Consider the following 14,465-nt stretch of genomic DNA (forward strand, 5'->3'; position numbering starts at 1 on the left):
CCTCTTTGTGCTCTTTCCTACTTAGTGAAAGTTGCTGAAGATAACATAATATCCAAATTCAGCAAAGACAGGACAGCAGTTGTCCTTTCCTGGCCTGGGAGAAATCTGATCTGTGGGCTACCTCTGCACTTGAGGGAGCCAGATAAATTTTTTTTTTATAGTGTGGGAAGTGCTAAATTCAGGCTTAACCTTTCAGCCTCAGTAGAGGGCAGCATAATGTTAGTGTTCTAGGAAGGTTTTTCCAGCTAATTTCAATGTATGTTGGAGCAGGAACCTTTGCATTAACGCTTGTGTTTTACAAATCATTAGTTTGTTATGATGCCTTTTTTTTTTTTTAAAACAGGCAAACTAGTGTATGAAAGAATTCTGTCAATGTGCGTGGACAATCGTGTCTCTATGCCAGGTAACTTCACATTTGTTTCTACTGTGCTCCTGGAAAAAATCATGTCTGAACTAGCTTGAGAAAGGTTAAACAGGACCCATGCTACTGTATCTCCTGTGGAAAAAGTTCCAGTTCGAATCTAGTAATTTTTAGTTTTTAACAAAGTAAAATCCATTGCTTATAGCTTCTACCATTCATAGTGTTTATACAAGTTTACATTTTAACGGTGAAGAATATACCTAAAGTATAATAAAATGTGCTTGTGATTTTGTTACTAAACATAAACCGGGTCTTCCTGAGACTTGAAATTACAAAGAATGGTATGTAAGTAGAGGGAGGATTAAACATGAATGACCAAATTAGATGAAGGATGACTTTTTTTTTCCTTTTTTTCTTAGCATACACTCTTTTCTGAAAGTACTACATTTTACTAGCTTAAAGTTAATGGTACAAATTTAACAAAGCTGAGAGTCTTGGGTTTTGGTAGATAATGGTTTTGTTGCTATATTGGAAACTTGATAGTTTTGCTTTAATTAGGGAAGAATTTTGGAAGAAGCAGCAGGCTGTCATTGAGTTCGTGATCAGTTTACTAGGATAGCATGATCTTTCCAACTTGGGCCCTTTTTATTTTTTCAGTTGAAGTTCCAACACAATGTAAAAGTCTAATTTGACATTTATGATACAAATGTATATGGAAGAACCTCTTTAGGAAGGCACTGAAACATTCCATGGAAATACAGGCATTTCCTTGCAATTTGGAGTGTATTAAGTACATGTCCTCGAAATATGAAACATTCTTACTCTGTAGTTGGCAATGCAACAGTACCATTAGGTTGCAGTTAAATCCATAGGGTTTGAGCCAGAAGCTTGAAACCAACAAATACTTAAATTTGAAGTAAACTTACAGAAAATATTTAAGATAAATTTGGTTGTTGCAGATTTGACAGACTGTTCTTACAAACATTAATGAAGGCAGACAGTTCCTGTAGCATGTCATGATTACTGGGCACAGTTAGCTCCATTCTGGAGAGCTAAGCTCATGCTGCAGCTATACAGCTCCCGGAGGCATTGTTGGTGGGAACTTCCCAAGCAGCTAAAGAAGTGGGAAGGAGGGGGAAAATCTGTGCTGTGCTTGCTGTGCATGGCAGTGTGAACCCCCAGGGATTTCAGGCCCAGCCTCCACGCTGATCCCTTGGGAACCAAGCGAAACAAAGATGGATGAGAACTCCTGTGGTCCTAGATGAGAAAGAACATCATCCTGTACTTAGCATCTAGCTTGTGGCTTCTCTAGTCTTGGAAGTTGGAAACTTTGTTGTGGAGCAGGAGCTTCTCACCTTTTGGGGGCAGGGATAGGAGGGCACTGTTATCTTAAAACAGTTTCACAAGAAGCTGCTTGTGTAGCTTTATCACTGAGAGAAGAGGGACCCATCCATCTTCCCAGCCATCTTGCCTCAGACCTGAGTTGATCCCAGGAAGCCTATTGTTGCCTTCTGTTCCAGGCAATCTAGAGAAAGAGGAAGCAGTTAACCATGCAACTGCACGCCCGCCTGACCAGAGCACTGACCCCATAACCCATCTGTTCCCCCCTGGGGTGGCAGCTTTTTTGTGCTGGCAGCTGACACAAATAGTCCTGGAGCTCACGAGGAGAGAACTGCGCTGCAGTGTTAGATATTTAGCATACAAAACCAACTGTTCTGTCAGTGTTCAATATTTCCTACTTCTTGCGATATAGATTAAATAATATTCTTTAAAAAATATATTAACCTTTTAAAGTAAAGAATTTGAGTACTTAAATCTCTTTTATATGTATGCATTTGTTACAGATTTATATGCATGTATTTGTTGTAGATTCCCTATATTTTTTTTAGAATTTCTGCTTTTGGGGGGAGACAGAGGTTAGATTTCTAAGTAGCAGATCTGAGATTAGCTTTGAGTGCTTGACTTCAGCTTCTGAAATGTTACTTAATGCAAGATGGAAGCCCTAGTTACCTCTTCTTGCTGTCTGTATACTCAGCTCTTACTGCTGCACGAGAGCGCTGAGAAAGCAAGCACATTGCCTGGTTTATTATGGTGTGCCTAATTTTTTGCTGAAAGGAAAGAGAACACAATTTTAAACCTAGAATGAAAAGTAACTTGTTTCCAGAAAGAATGTGACTGTGGTTGTTTTTTTCCCCAGATAATTTTTCTCCAGAGGGTGTTAATGATACGGCTAAAGAAACTTGCTTAAACTGGTTTTTCAAGATTGCTTCAATCAGAGAACTCATTCCCAGATTGTATCCTTGTCAAATGAGACTCTTGGAGCGTGTCTGCAGGTTTTTCATAGACTTTTCCAAAAATGAACATGTTTGTTTCAATAAAACCCACAGCGATCTGATGTTTATACTGACTTTGCTTTGTTTGTTTCAGGCTGTATGTTTTGAATTTAATTTTGAGTCATGTTTCATAGTAAACTGAATGCTGAATTATTGGCTATGAGTGGTGTGGCAGTGATAAAGTAGAGTTGATGTGTGAAAACTTTTGAAACAATAGAAATCTTGTAGATAAATCATAAAAATCAACAAAGTACAGTGAGATTAATTATAGAAGGCCTTGAAATAGTTCGTTCAATATGTATTCAGTATATGTTTGATTTTGTGTTTTTAAATGGCATGCATCTTAGTTTTGTTCCTTAACTTGGCTTCATTTTAGTTACGTGGAAGCAGCAATACTGAAGTGCAATAAGTTCCTATCCAAAACGTAAGAGTAAATGTTAAGTATGGGAAGGAAGTGAATGGGCAAGCTTATAAACTAATTTAAGCAGTTAAGCACACAAGTTTTGTCATTAATGGTGGATAGGGTCTCAATAGATCTGAGAAGCAGCAGTACTGAGAGGTTTTTGAGTTTTTAGTGAGAATGCCATGGAAAAATTTAAGGTGAACTGTGATACAATTTGAAATGCGATAGTGCTTGCAGTTTTGCAATATATGTATAATTGTGGCATCAGGAGTTTGCAAATTAAAAACCAGTGACTTCGGATGGTGGAGGGCCAGCAAGATTGTTGAGATGAGGAGTGCAGCAAAAAGACAGGATAGAAGACTGAAAGGAAAGTATTGGTGTATTGCTAGAGACAGATCTGGAGAAACAGTTTAGAAGCAATGAACCATTATCTGTTGAAGATCTTGGTGTAAGCTTCATATGTTGCCAAACAATGTCAGTTGCTGAGCTGAAAATGTTCCTTCACATGTAATCATCCTTTTTCAGTTATATTTTGCAATGAGTGTTGTAAGCCAAATTGCTACTATAGTGACAACTTCATTATCCCTAAAAAGCAGTTCTTTTACTGGAATTGATGGGCCTCATCTCCAGGCACTGGCACAGCTCTCTCAAAAAGGACCTGTGGGAAAGTGAGACATACAAGGAGTTCTGTCAGTTCCGATTTAAGCAGCTGCTTTCTTCACACTGAATTACAGCCCTCTATAGCTCTTCTCTTCCTCCAAACTAGAGGAGGAGTTTTTTAGTTGTGCTTGTCTTTTACAAGCCAAGCATCCAGCCTTGCTATCTGCCCTAGTCCTAATGGCAAATACTGCAATTGGAATATAGGATATGTGTTACTATACACATAACATTTTACTTCTGAAATAAAATTTTGTGCTAACATGCTGCTTCTTTCGTAGGCGTTTCTATAACTCATGCTCAATTGTCAATCTACAAGGCAGCTACTGAAGTTATCTGTAGGTGATATAATTTTGTTATCTATTGTTAGATCTCATTTTCATTTCTGAAAAATCTTAACAGGGGTATTTCGGAATGTCTCCCACGGTTAACGTCTATGATTAGAGGAATTGGAGATCCACTGGTTGCAGTCTATGCAAGAGCGTACCTTTGCAGGGTAGGCTATCATTTAACACTTTAGATCTGTATCAAAGATTTACTGCAGCTAGCTCTGCCACTAAATGAAAATTTCTTTTAACTACTGTTTTTATCTGAAGTAGTCAGCAGCCTGTCTCTTCCTTCTAACAGACCAAATAATAAAATTTCTCTTTTGTTTTAATAATGTGGAATCTTTCTTTAAGTGATTATAATAAGTAAAAATAATTTTATGTGCTGCTTATGCCAGTTTTTCGTCTCCAGGTAGGGCAGAATGTTAGAGGCCTAAGTGGAAGGAGAGTTTGGACTTTGAGACTACATGCTGTTGTCTGATTACTAGGTGCTGCTTTTCATAGTTAATATAAACACTTTCCTTATGTTTATCTTCCTTCTTCTACTACTAGAGTGTATATGGCAGGCAGAGGGCTGGCAAGCTCCATGGCAGAGGACATGGTAAAGTGTTCAAACAGTGGATTTTTGTCTGACTGTGTAGTGTGGCTATGTTCTTATCCTCAACTACTCCTGCAGTTACCTTAACAGCTCAGCCAAGATAAACTTACCTAAGAAGAGACCCTAAAATGATTCAAAAAGTCATCAGTAGTGGAAAAATATTTTTGAAATACATCTTTGAAGTAGTGGCAAAGATCTTGACTATAATTGGAAAATGGTAGGGCTGGTAATTAGCAATACTTGCATGAAATCAGCTGCCATTATGACATGAAATGAGTTTGTTCAGTATTGATATATCTGTTATGTTTGAATAAACTGTCCATTATGCTTTTGGTGTACTCTTCAGGGGTGTCCATATGAATTTCTGTATCTGCAAGTAATTGCTAACCTCTGGTTTACTGTGATAGATGAGCTGCTCAGTTTATTTGAATCTTGAAATACAATGCCTGCATTTTTGTCATAGCCTAATCATTCTTGTTACATAGTGCAAGATTTCTGAAGGGTTTTTAGGGAATAGTTTGTATACACAGTCCACCTTTTACTGCTGCTGATACAGCTAAAAGAGATGCATAATGATAAGAGCAGTTAGGACTATTAATCAAGTAATAGTAATTGCAATTATGTAGTAAGGAAGAGCTTAGCAAGCTCCCTTTTGTCCACAAAGATGATCATACAAAATAAATAGTGAAAATTTTCTTGGAATAAAATACTAGTTGTTAAAATCCTGACTTTTGTTTAAAATAAGAAAGCTTATTGGAATGGAAAGCATTTAATCTTCTGTATTTCAGCTACTGGCTCTATATTGATAGTTTCACAATGAAGATAATGAAAATAGATTTTAAAAAAATACGAATTCTGGAATAGGAAACCTGTAGTATCAATATGAATGATGTCTAAAGCCACAGTGTAGTAAAATGTGGGAATAAACACTTGCCTGAAACCAAAGAACCAGATCTTTACACAGCAAGGTGATGCACTTCTCTTTAGCCCCATGGTTTGAAAGGAAGCAATATATAAAGAAAAGTGATAGATGACTGACTTGGATCTGTGCAAGGTACTTCTGCTTTATGATGAAATCAGCTAGAATTGCATATGCTCAGGGATCCCAAAAACTCAGACCCCTGAGTTTTTCTGAAGAGGAACCTTAAGCTGTTGAGATGGATTTGTTTGTGGGTGTTTTTAAGCCTGATCTGTTACTAACTTCTCATTCACTTCCGCGTTTTTCTCTCTTCTTTAGTAATATGCCACATTTTTATTTTTTTATATTTTTTAATCTGTGTTATTGAAAACAGTTCTGTATGCATTAGTTTCCTTTGCAGTTCCAGCTTTACTACATAGGCCTTGTGTTTGTGCATCACCTTGTATTATTTATCAATGTTTTATCTATATCTATCTATATATTCATATTTGCCTTTGGGATGCTTGCTTCATTCTGACCATGGAATAAAAACACATGACTTTTAGCAATTTCTGAACTTTAACTGACTTTTAAAATATTCTTCACTGTAGGTACTCTGCATACAATGAATGTAGGCTGTTGCAGTGCAGGCGTTGGGGTAGACTTTAATTTCCTTACTGCTTACAGATGCTTGGAGCTGATGTTTGGAGAGCCATGTTTAAACACAACTGTGACTACCTCAGGGTAGTTGTTAGTGGATATGGCTATAATAGTAAGCAAGGAAATAATCAATCAAAAGCGTGTGATTCAATGCTGTTTGTTGATTTGATGAGTGACTAGGTATATGACTAGGTATACTCCTTCAGAAAATGCATTTTTGTCTTACAGTTGAAGGAGAGTCATAGGTGAGAGATGCAGATAAAATCTTTCTCTTTGTTTTAATGCAGGTTGGGATGGAAGTGGCACCACAACTCAAAGAAAGCCTGAACAAAAATTTCTTTGACTTTCTTCTAACATTTAAACAAGTAAGCAAAGAGGATTTTTATTTGCAAAATCACATAAATACACTCCTTAAATGAACTACTGCCTACTTTTTAAAAATCTGAAGTTCTTAAATCTAGCTTTAGGGATGTTCCTTTACCCAGATATAATATGGGAAATTTTACATACATTCTGGTAAGTTGAAACCACTCTATTCAGGGTGTTTCCATAATTCAATATTATATGTTACGAGCTTGATATTTTTTCCCCAGCATGCAAGGAATCCTTCAGAATATCAGTGTATCTTTGTGATCTTATCTGTTACCATTTCCATTCATACACAAACTCTGTCCAGTTTATCATAGTGCCTATTAAATACCTTTTCACAGCAACATGGTTTTGTCTTTTATTTCAACAGATTCATGGGGATACAGTTCAGAATCAGCTGATAGTACAGTGTGTGGAGATTCCTTTGTATTTGACTCTATATTCTCCTGCTATAGACTGGATTTTACAGTGTATTGCATACCGTGCTCCTGAAGTAAGTAAGCGTGGTAATGCTTGATACTAAAGTAAGTGTTGGGGTGAAGAGTTAATTTTGCTTGTTAAAAAGCAAACAGGCTATTAAAAGCCTGTTTAAAAGTCAACAGGCTATTTTAATCTCAGTCAGTCTGTTTTGTATTATGTGGCAGAGAGTTGGTAATCTTCACCTCTCCTGCCAGAGATAATTGACCTGGCTGACAAATAGTAATTACTTTGAGAAATGGCATGGCTGAAGGATTTCAAATTTGCCTTCCATAAAATTGTGGTTTTGATTAAAATGCCACTGAACCTATTCCAGTGAGTGTGTTTTATATTGTACTACACCATTGTTTTCTTGTGTTATAAATACAAGATAAGACAGGATTATTGGTATGTATTGGGTAGGTAATTAAAACAGCTTTTAGTAGACTTTACTGCCGTAATTAAAGCTTAATTTATCTGCAGAGTCTCTACTCACTAATTTTAGTAAGTAATTCTTCCAGGTTCTGCTTACTGAGATGATGGAGAGATGCAAAAAATTGGGGAACAAGTAAGTATTGCACAATGTAGAAGACATGAGTCTGTAATGAGTACCCGTGAGTCCCTGTAATAAAATTTTCTCTCTCCCTTTTGCAAACATTTTTTGGATGCATAGTATAGCTTTTGTTCTCCCAGCAGCTTACTAAATCATGATTATGAACATCTATTTTCCAGAGAAGAATTTTAGAATATGGAAGATGACTTGTAGAGCTGAAGTTAATTAATTTAACTTGTTTGCTGCATTTTGGCTGTTAGCCCAAATTTTAGGACACATAATGTGTTCTCCATCAGCCATGTCTCTGATTCCTGGTTGTGCTTCATTTTTCTATTTTTTTCCTCCCCTTCCTTCCCTCTGGCTTCCAGTGGCTACAGTCAACCCATACTTGCATTTTGCAAGGGAAGTTGTAAAGCAGCTGACACCTTTGGAAGATGGTATATTTAGGCAACTGCTTTTTTCAACATTAAAATTAGTATCCCAAATGTCTCCTAGAAGTCTGCATGCAGACTAATCACCTTCAGTGAGTAGTTCAGGAAGATGGTCTGGAAGTTTTGGATGTACTTTCTGAACTGTGTGCATGCAGTTTGACCTGCTGATGAACTAATCTCAGTTCATTTTGTTGGGTAGGTAGGCTGAGTTCTGTGAGAGTTTTCAGCTACCTGTTATTTTTCTGATGGGCTTTGCACAGTCCAATTCTGCTGTGGTGACGGAATTAAAACATGTCAGTCACTTAGATGAGGAATGCCAGCATTAGCGTTCTGTGACCAAGCTAAGGAGTGTGGCAAAAGTGATTTTAAAAATGTGATGTGAAGATGCTATTGTATCGGAGTGTATAATATGTGTAAAAATAATCCACATACAGTGCTGTATTGATTATTTTGTATGGGTGTTGATTTGTTTTGTGAAACTTATTTTTAAATCACCTTTTAGCATTTCTCGTAAAGGTGGGCCAGGTGCCTCCTCTTTGTGGCTGTTCACTCTTTGAAGGAAGGACAAAATGTTGAGTATAATGAGGGTTTTTTTAAAGAAATGTTTTTGGGACATGTCTTTTTTTTTATTGGGAAGTTGAATAATCTGGTTTAGATGATCTGTAAAGCACGGTAGTTTTCTTTTCAAGTGGAGTTCTGTGTTTTCATGTCTCCTCATGATTGTCAAAATACTACAGAACAAGAGGTATCAGTGTATAAATCCTAAATAATCTTAGTATGTTCCATGAACTGTGTTGCAACCATCCAAGTGAAAAGTGGCAACCTGCTTCTCTGTATTGCAAAGCATATACCTAGTGAACTGGAAGTACTTGTCTAATGATAAAATGCAAATTCCAGTCAAATTGCGATGGGACCACTAACGCTCAGTCAGAAACACAGAGGATACTGGGCTATTTTAAGCACTCCATAGAATTTCCCTCAAGGTAAACTGCCCTGTATTCAAACTGTCTGTTCAGACTAGTGAAGGACAGAGTGTTTTATGAGGCAGCTTCTGTGCTAACTCATGGCTGACATGGCCCAAAGGAATTTCCTTTTGAGTGATACTAGATTTTGCTTCTTATGTTTGCATAATAGTATCAGTAAACTGGATTTTACAGTAACGCAGTGAGTTCACTCTTCCATCCGTAACTTTAACTTGATAGTAATACAAATATGGGTCTGGATGATTAATCATAAATGTGTAAATATGTCATTGTCAGTTATCATATGATAATGACTTTGGATTTATTTTAATCCTAACAATGCAGCTGCTTGAAATCTGACTTTTATAATGCATATATATTTTAATTCAGTGAGAAAAACTTCAATAAAGATTTGCCCTGCCAAATTGTGCTTCTGAACTGTAGTTAAGAAGAGTAAGTTTCTAAATGTGTCAGCTACTTCTGGTTTACTTGATCTTTCTAGTAAACTTCTGGTAAAATGATGGCTTCAAAAAGCCTATGTGGGACAAGTGTTCTGCAGACTGGGTTACGTTTTCCTTATCTGATGGCTTAATGTTTTCTTATTTTGCTTATACACTGTTAATCCTCATCAATGCAAGCTCAATTTGTGAGGGTTTTTTCTTCCTTACCCCTTTTTTTAAAATTTAGAACACATGCTGGATAGTTGTTAGTCTAAGAAGTTCAGAGTAATGTAAATGAAGGGACAAGAAAATTTTAGTTGAATTTGGGCTGTATTGATTTGTGTTATGTTCATTGTAGTGCTTTGCTCTTGAATTCGGTAATGTCAGCATTCAGAGCAGAATTTATTGCTGCAAGATCTATGGATTTCATTGGCATGATTAAAGAGTGTGATGAATCTGGATTCCCAAAGGTAAGTTTTTATATGTAATTGGTAACAATTCCTGTTCCTTGTCTGACAGAGTTCTTTATATTCTTAGTTGCCTACATAACTTGCACATGATTTAAATAAAAGGTGATTTGATCCAAAAAATCTTTCTGCACAGTATACCTGCTAGAGCAATGTTGGACAGACACACATCTTCTGCTTTTAATTTAAAATTTCTTATTGACTTCCAGCATCTCCTCTTTCGCTCGTTGGGATTAAACTTGGCATTGGCTGATCCTCCTGAAAATGATCGCCTTCAAATATTAAATGAAGCCTGGAAGGTTATAACAAAGCTGAAGAACCCACAGGTGAGTTATTGTCTGTTCTTTTTCACTATTGATTTTGTGTTTAGGGCAAAATTGTAGCCAGTTGTTCAGTAAGCATATGCTTAGCATGACATGGTTTACCTTTCTAGATACACAGAGTTGCCAAAAAGTATGATGCCTGGTAATATCTTTGTATGATACCTGCTTTTCTGAGCTCTGCTTAAGCATAACTTAATTCTACATAATGTAATTCTACATAAGCAACTTTTGAGGTTTGCATTGATGCTAGATCTTTAGGTCTGCAGGAATCATACCTCAGGAGTTAGTTCTTTTAAGGGTAATTTTTGCAAGTGTATTTCTCGTAACCTCCTGTAAATGTTGGTAATCATGAGGCACTTGTATTTCTAGGATTATATCAACTGTGCTGAAGTGTGGGTGGAGTATACGTGCAGACATTTTACGGTATGTGAAAATTACTTTGTTTCCTTTGAAGGTTTTCTGATACAGATTAAGTGGCTATATTAGCAGTTTGGCATTAAAAATGTAAAAGCTATGACTGTTCAATACAAATGTGTAGGACTTCAGTAGTGAATGAAAAAATGTATTTCCTTTCACAGCAGATGAATAGGGATAAAAGATGCAGCTTTCAAGGGGTCTCCACTACTCCCCAGCACTGCAGATATATCTTATCCTTTTATTTTAATGGCAGATGGACCAGTTTAAGTGAGGATTTACTGGAGCTATGGCTAAAATTCCTGGCTTAACTAGAGCTCTGCAGAAAGCTGATGCTTTGGCAAATGGAAATAAATTATCCAACTGGTTTTCAGTGACTTGACTTATGTGCCAATTTCATTACTGTATTTGTAACCTCATTTTTTCGCTATGCAGAAGCGAGAGGTCAATACAGTTTTGGCTGATGTTATCAAACACATGACTCCTGATCGAGCATTTGAAGATGCTTACCCACAGGTAAAGAATTTCTTTTGCCAAATCTGTGAAAATCTAATGTGCATTTTCTTAGGTGAAATTAATTCTTAAACATTACTGATGTCTCTTACCACAAAATAATTATTTTTAAACACTGGCTATAATTTGGGAAGCCTTTTGGAACAGTATAATGCTGTGATTTGTTGCTCCTTTTTTCCCTGCACATCAATCTTCTTAAGTTCAGAGAAACGCCAAACCAGAATGATTTATATATTTAGAAGCAGCAATAGTTAACTCCTACATCAACAGTGGTGTTCTGCTGAAGAAAATTAGCAATCATGGCAGACTGATTAAACAGAAGTAAACCATGAAATAATCCATTTCTACTTGGCATTGTTATGGACCAGTGAATTACTGTGTCCAGTTCTTGAGACTGCATGCCAGATGAGATATGGATCAGCTGAAGAGGTTCTAGAAGAAGGTTTTTGTGGTTACTTGAAGGGTAGATAAAGTGCCTACAAAAGAAGATTTAACAAAATGGTTTGGGGTTTGTTTTTGTTTTGTGGTGGTTGTTTTGTTTTTTTTTTTTTCTAGTCTAGAGAGCAGGAGGACATGCAGACTATAAATCAGAAAAATCTGCCTAACTGTAAAAAGTAAAGAACAAATGAGGCCTGGGCAGGCTGATCAGCCTCTGTTCATATGAGTTCTGAAGAGCATGTTGGAAAAATATATGTTAGGAACAGCATAGCTGTAGTTGATCCTGTGTTGGGGAAAGAAATTACATCAATGAATGCTTGTAGTGTCTTCCAGCCCAGTTTTCTATGAATAACTAGAGAAGAGTAATCTCTGGTGTGGATAGTCTTAATTTAACTTGTATTACAATCACTCCCTCCTCCCCCTTTTTTTTTTCCCTTTAGCTGCAGTCAATTATTCAGAAAGTTATTACGTATATCTATGACTTCTCTCTGCTTTTTTCAGTGGTAAGTGATACTCTGTTTAATAAATTTTTAAGAGAACTATTTTGCACTGTTTCTGCAGGAGAATTTACCTGGCTTGGATATTTAGATTGTTTGCAAGCTCATATAGTGAGAAGACTTTTTATCAAGTAGATAAGTGCAGAAACGTTTTGGAAGCCCTCTGCTGCTTACTACTTAAATATTCATTATTCTAATTCCAGTTTTCTATACTTTTTTTTTCCTTAGGCTGTTAGATTCTCTATGTATGTTTGTTACTATGACATAAGTGACAATCAATGGAAGATAAAATACATTTATTTGTGTATATGTGTTTGTGTAATTGCTGATAGCTGTTTCTATGTTATATATACTTCATATGCTCTGTCATAGGGCTTAAGTTTGGCATTGAAACAAAATGAAACTTAAAGATGTCAGAGACAGTATATGAGATAGAGGAACAAAGACAGCGAGTGTCAAGTGCTGAAACCACTTGAAGAGTGAAATTCAAGACTGACCCTGTGGGTTTGGATTCAAGTCTTGTTCACAAATTGCTCAGATAATTCTGAAAAATTTGCCCTCACTATATTCTTGAGAAGATACAGAAACTAAGTATTTCAGTATCTTAATAACCTAAACCCTTATCTTTGAAGAATATATGAATGTCTTGGACCTTCATAAGTTGCCCTGGATACATGCAAAATGGTTGCTGGCATGTGGCTTATTTTCATTGTTTTTAATATCATACCTTTTGTTCCCATAGATGTCTGAATTTGTCGTGATCTTAAGCTGTTTCAAGAGTATGATTGCTTTTAAAAAATATGCAACATTTGATTCAAACAGTTCTGTGTTTTCTGTTTTATTCTGGATCTCTGCAATCACTAAATTGATACATGTTTCAGCCATTGGTGCTTTTTTATTTGTTCTACTCTTTCATCCTTCAAGATGAATTAGTCTTCAAAAAAGACTAAAATAATTTTAACTAAATCAACTATGATTATAAAACTTATCGAAAATATTTATTATTTTAGTGTGTTGTTTGTAAAATACCTGATTTTACTTGTTTATGTATTTGTACTTTCAGGAGAAATTCTTGCCATTTCTGGATATGTTCCAGAAGGAAAGTGTGAGAGTGGAGGTTTGCAAGTGCATTATGGAATCTTTTATTAAGTAAGTGGAGAATATTGAGATTAAATGCGCTCTGGAGGGTCTGGGCAGTGTATTGAAAGATTGTTAGGGAAGATGAGTCAGTATATAGGCTTCGCTTGTGAAGGTGTTCCAGGCTATGTGGGGGAAAAAAAAAAAGTGTCAATTTTGTTAATCTGCTTTGTTGATTGACTGTTTAACTGTTCACAAAGCAAGCTGAAATTGAAGTGATCATATTGATGATAACTTGCTGTGGATTAACAGAATAATTGTTCTCTGAACTTTTTAAAATTTATCTTGCCTTAGTTCATTTATGAAATTTATTTCATATTCCAGCTGATGTGACAGCACAGAACTGTTACCTTGGTATAATGGAGGAAGAGAGACAGTCTTTTGTCACCAGCTCCATTATGTAGAAAAATGGGTATTTCCACAGTTGAAAATAAACTTAGAAGATGAGGCTTCATCATCAAATGTTGTAAAAGTCAAACAGTCCTTTTCTTTTCAAATAATTAACAGGTTCCTTGAAACATTTGTTTCTTTTTCACCTTCCCTTCAGGTATTTATATACCTGCTAAGCCCGCCCCCAGGCCTTCTCTTCTCTGGGCTAAACAGTCCCAGCTCTCTCAGCCTTTGCTCATATGAGAGATGCTACAGCCCGCTAATCATCTTAGTGGTGCTCCAACGCACATGTGCCTCCGTACCTAAACGTGACTTTTATCCTTCCTGTCTGTCCATCAGTAGCTGAGAAACTGTGTTATTTCTTGGTAGATCTAGGATTGCTTTGTTTTGATGTTCTTAGATTTCCTCAATGTATCACATGTCTACCTTGTTGTGTCCCTTAAGGAGTCAGATTCTGTGGCCTGGCAGTAAAGCTCTATGTATTAAGATAATATTCCTTGACTGGCATTTGCTGGAATTGTATGCCTATTAACCATGTGATCTTTGGAGTTCTGTGGGTTAAAAAATGAATATAAAACTTCTCTAGTGTCATACGATGCTGATGATTGGAATTATGCATTAAATTGGTGCTACTCTATTCATTGTTATTCATTTTGACAGAGCAGGATTTTTCATCGCTTTTTCTAAAACATTTTATAGGCATCAGCAAGAATCTACAAAGGATCCTGTTATACTCAATGCTCTTCTGCATATCTGCAAGACGATGCATGATTCTGTGAAGTAAGATTAACTTTACTCCTACTAATAACTATTGTTCTTGCAAAGTTTGGCTGCTTGGT

General features: G+C 36.4%; 1 protein-coding gene across 1 annotated transcript in view; it reads left to right on the forward strand.

Annotated features, from left to right (window-relative positions):
• The window catches only part of LOC104154889 (chromosome unknown open reading frame, human C16orf62), a 53,464-nt gene that overhangs the window by 8,764 nt on the left and 30,235 nt on the right, over positions 1-14,465 (forward strand). Inside the window, exons 8-21 of the mRNA XM_009699547.1 lie at positions 344-403; positions 2,559-2,655; positions 3,071-3,118; positions 4,157-4,250; positions 6,524-6,601; positions 6,976-7,098; positions 7,583-7,629; positions 9,806-9,917; positions 10,124-10,240; positions 10,607-10,660; positions 11,087-11,167; positions 12,043-12,105; positions 13,163-13,248; positions 14,326-14,406. Coding sequence (XP_009697849.1) covers positions 344-403; positions 2,559-2,655; positions 3,071-3,118; positions 4,157-4,250; positions 6,524-6,601; positions 6,976-7,098; positions 7,583-7,629; positions 9,806-9,917; positions 10,124-10,240; positions 10,607-10,660; positions 11,087-11,167; positions 12,043-12,105; positions 13,163-13,248; positions 14,326-14,406 — 1,141 coding nt within the window. The remainder of the gene's footprint in view (positions 1-343; positions 404-2,558; positions 2,656-3,070; positions 3,119-4,156; positions 4,251-6,523; positions 6,602-6,975; positions 7,099-7,582; positions 7,630-9,805; positions 9,918-10,123; positions 10,241-10,606; positions 10,661-11,086; positions 11,168-12,042; positions 12,106-13,162; positions 13,249-14,325; positions 14,407-14,465) is intronic.

This window comes from Cariama cristata, unplaced genomic scaffold (genome assembly GCF_000690535.1).
Source record: "Cariama cristata isolate BGI_N322 unplaced genomic scaffold, ASM69053v1 scaffold12784, whole genome shotgun sequence".
In the NCBI taxonomy this organism is placed as follows: Eukaryota; Metazoa; Chordata; class Aves; order Cariamiformes; family Cariamidae; genus Cariama; species Cariama cristata.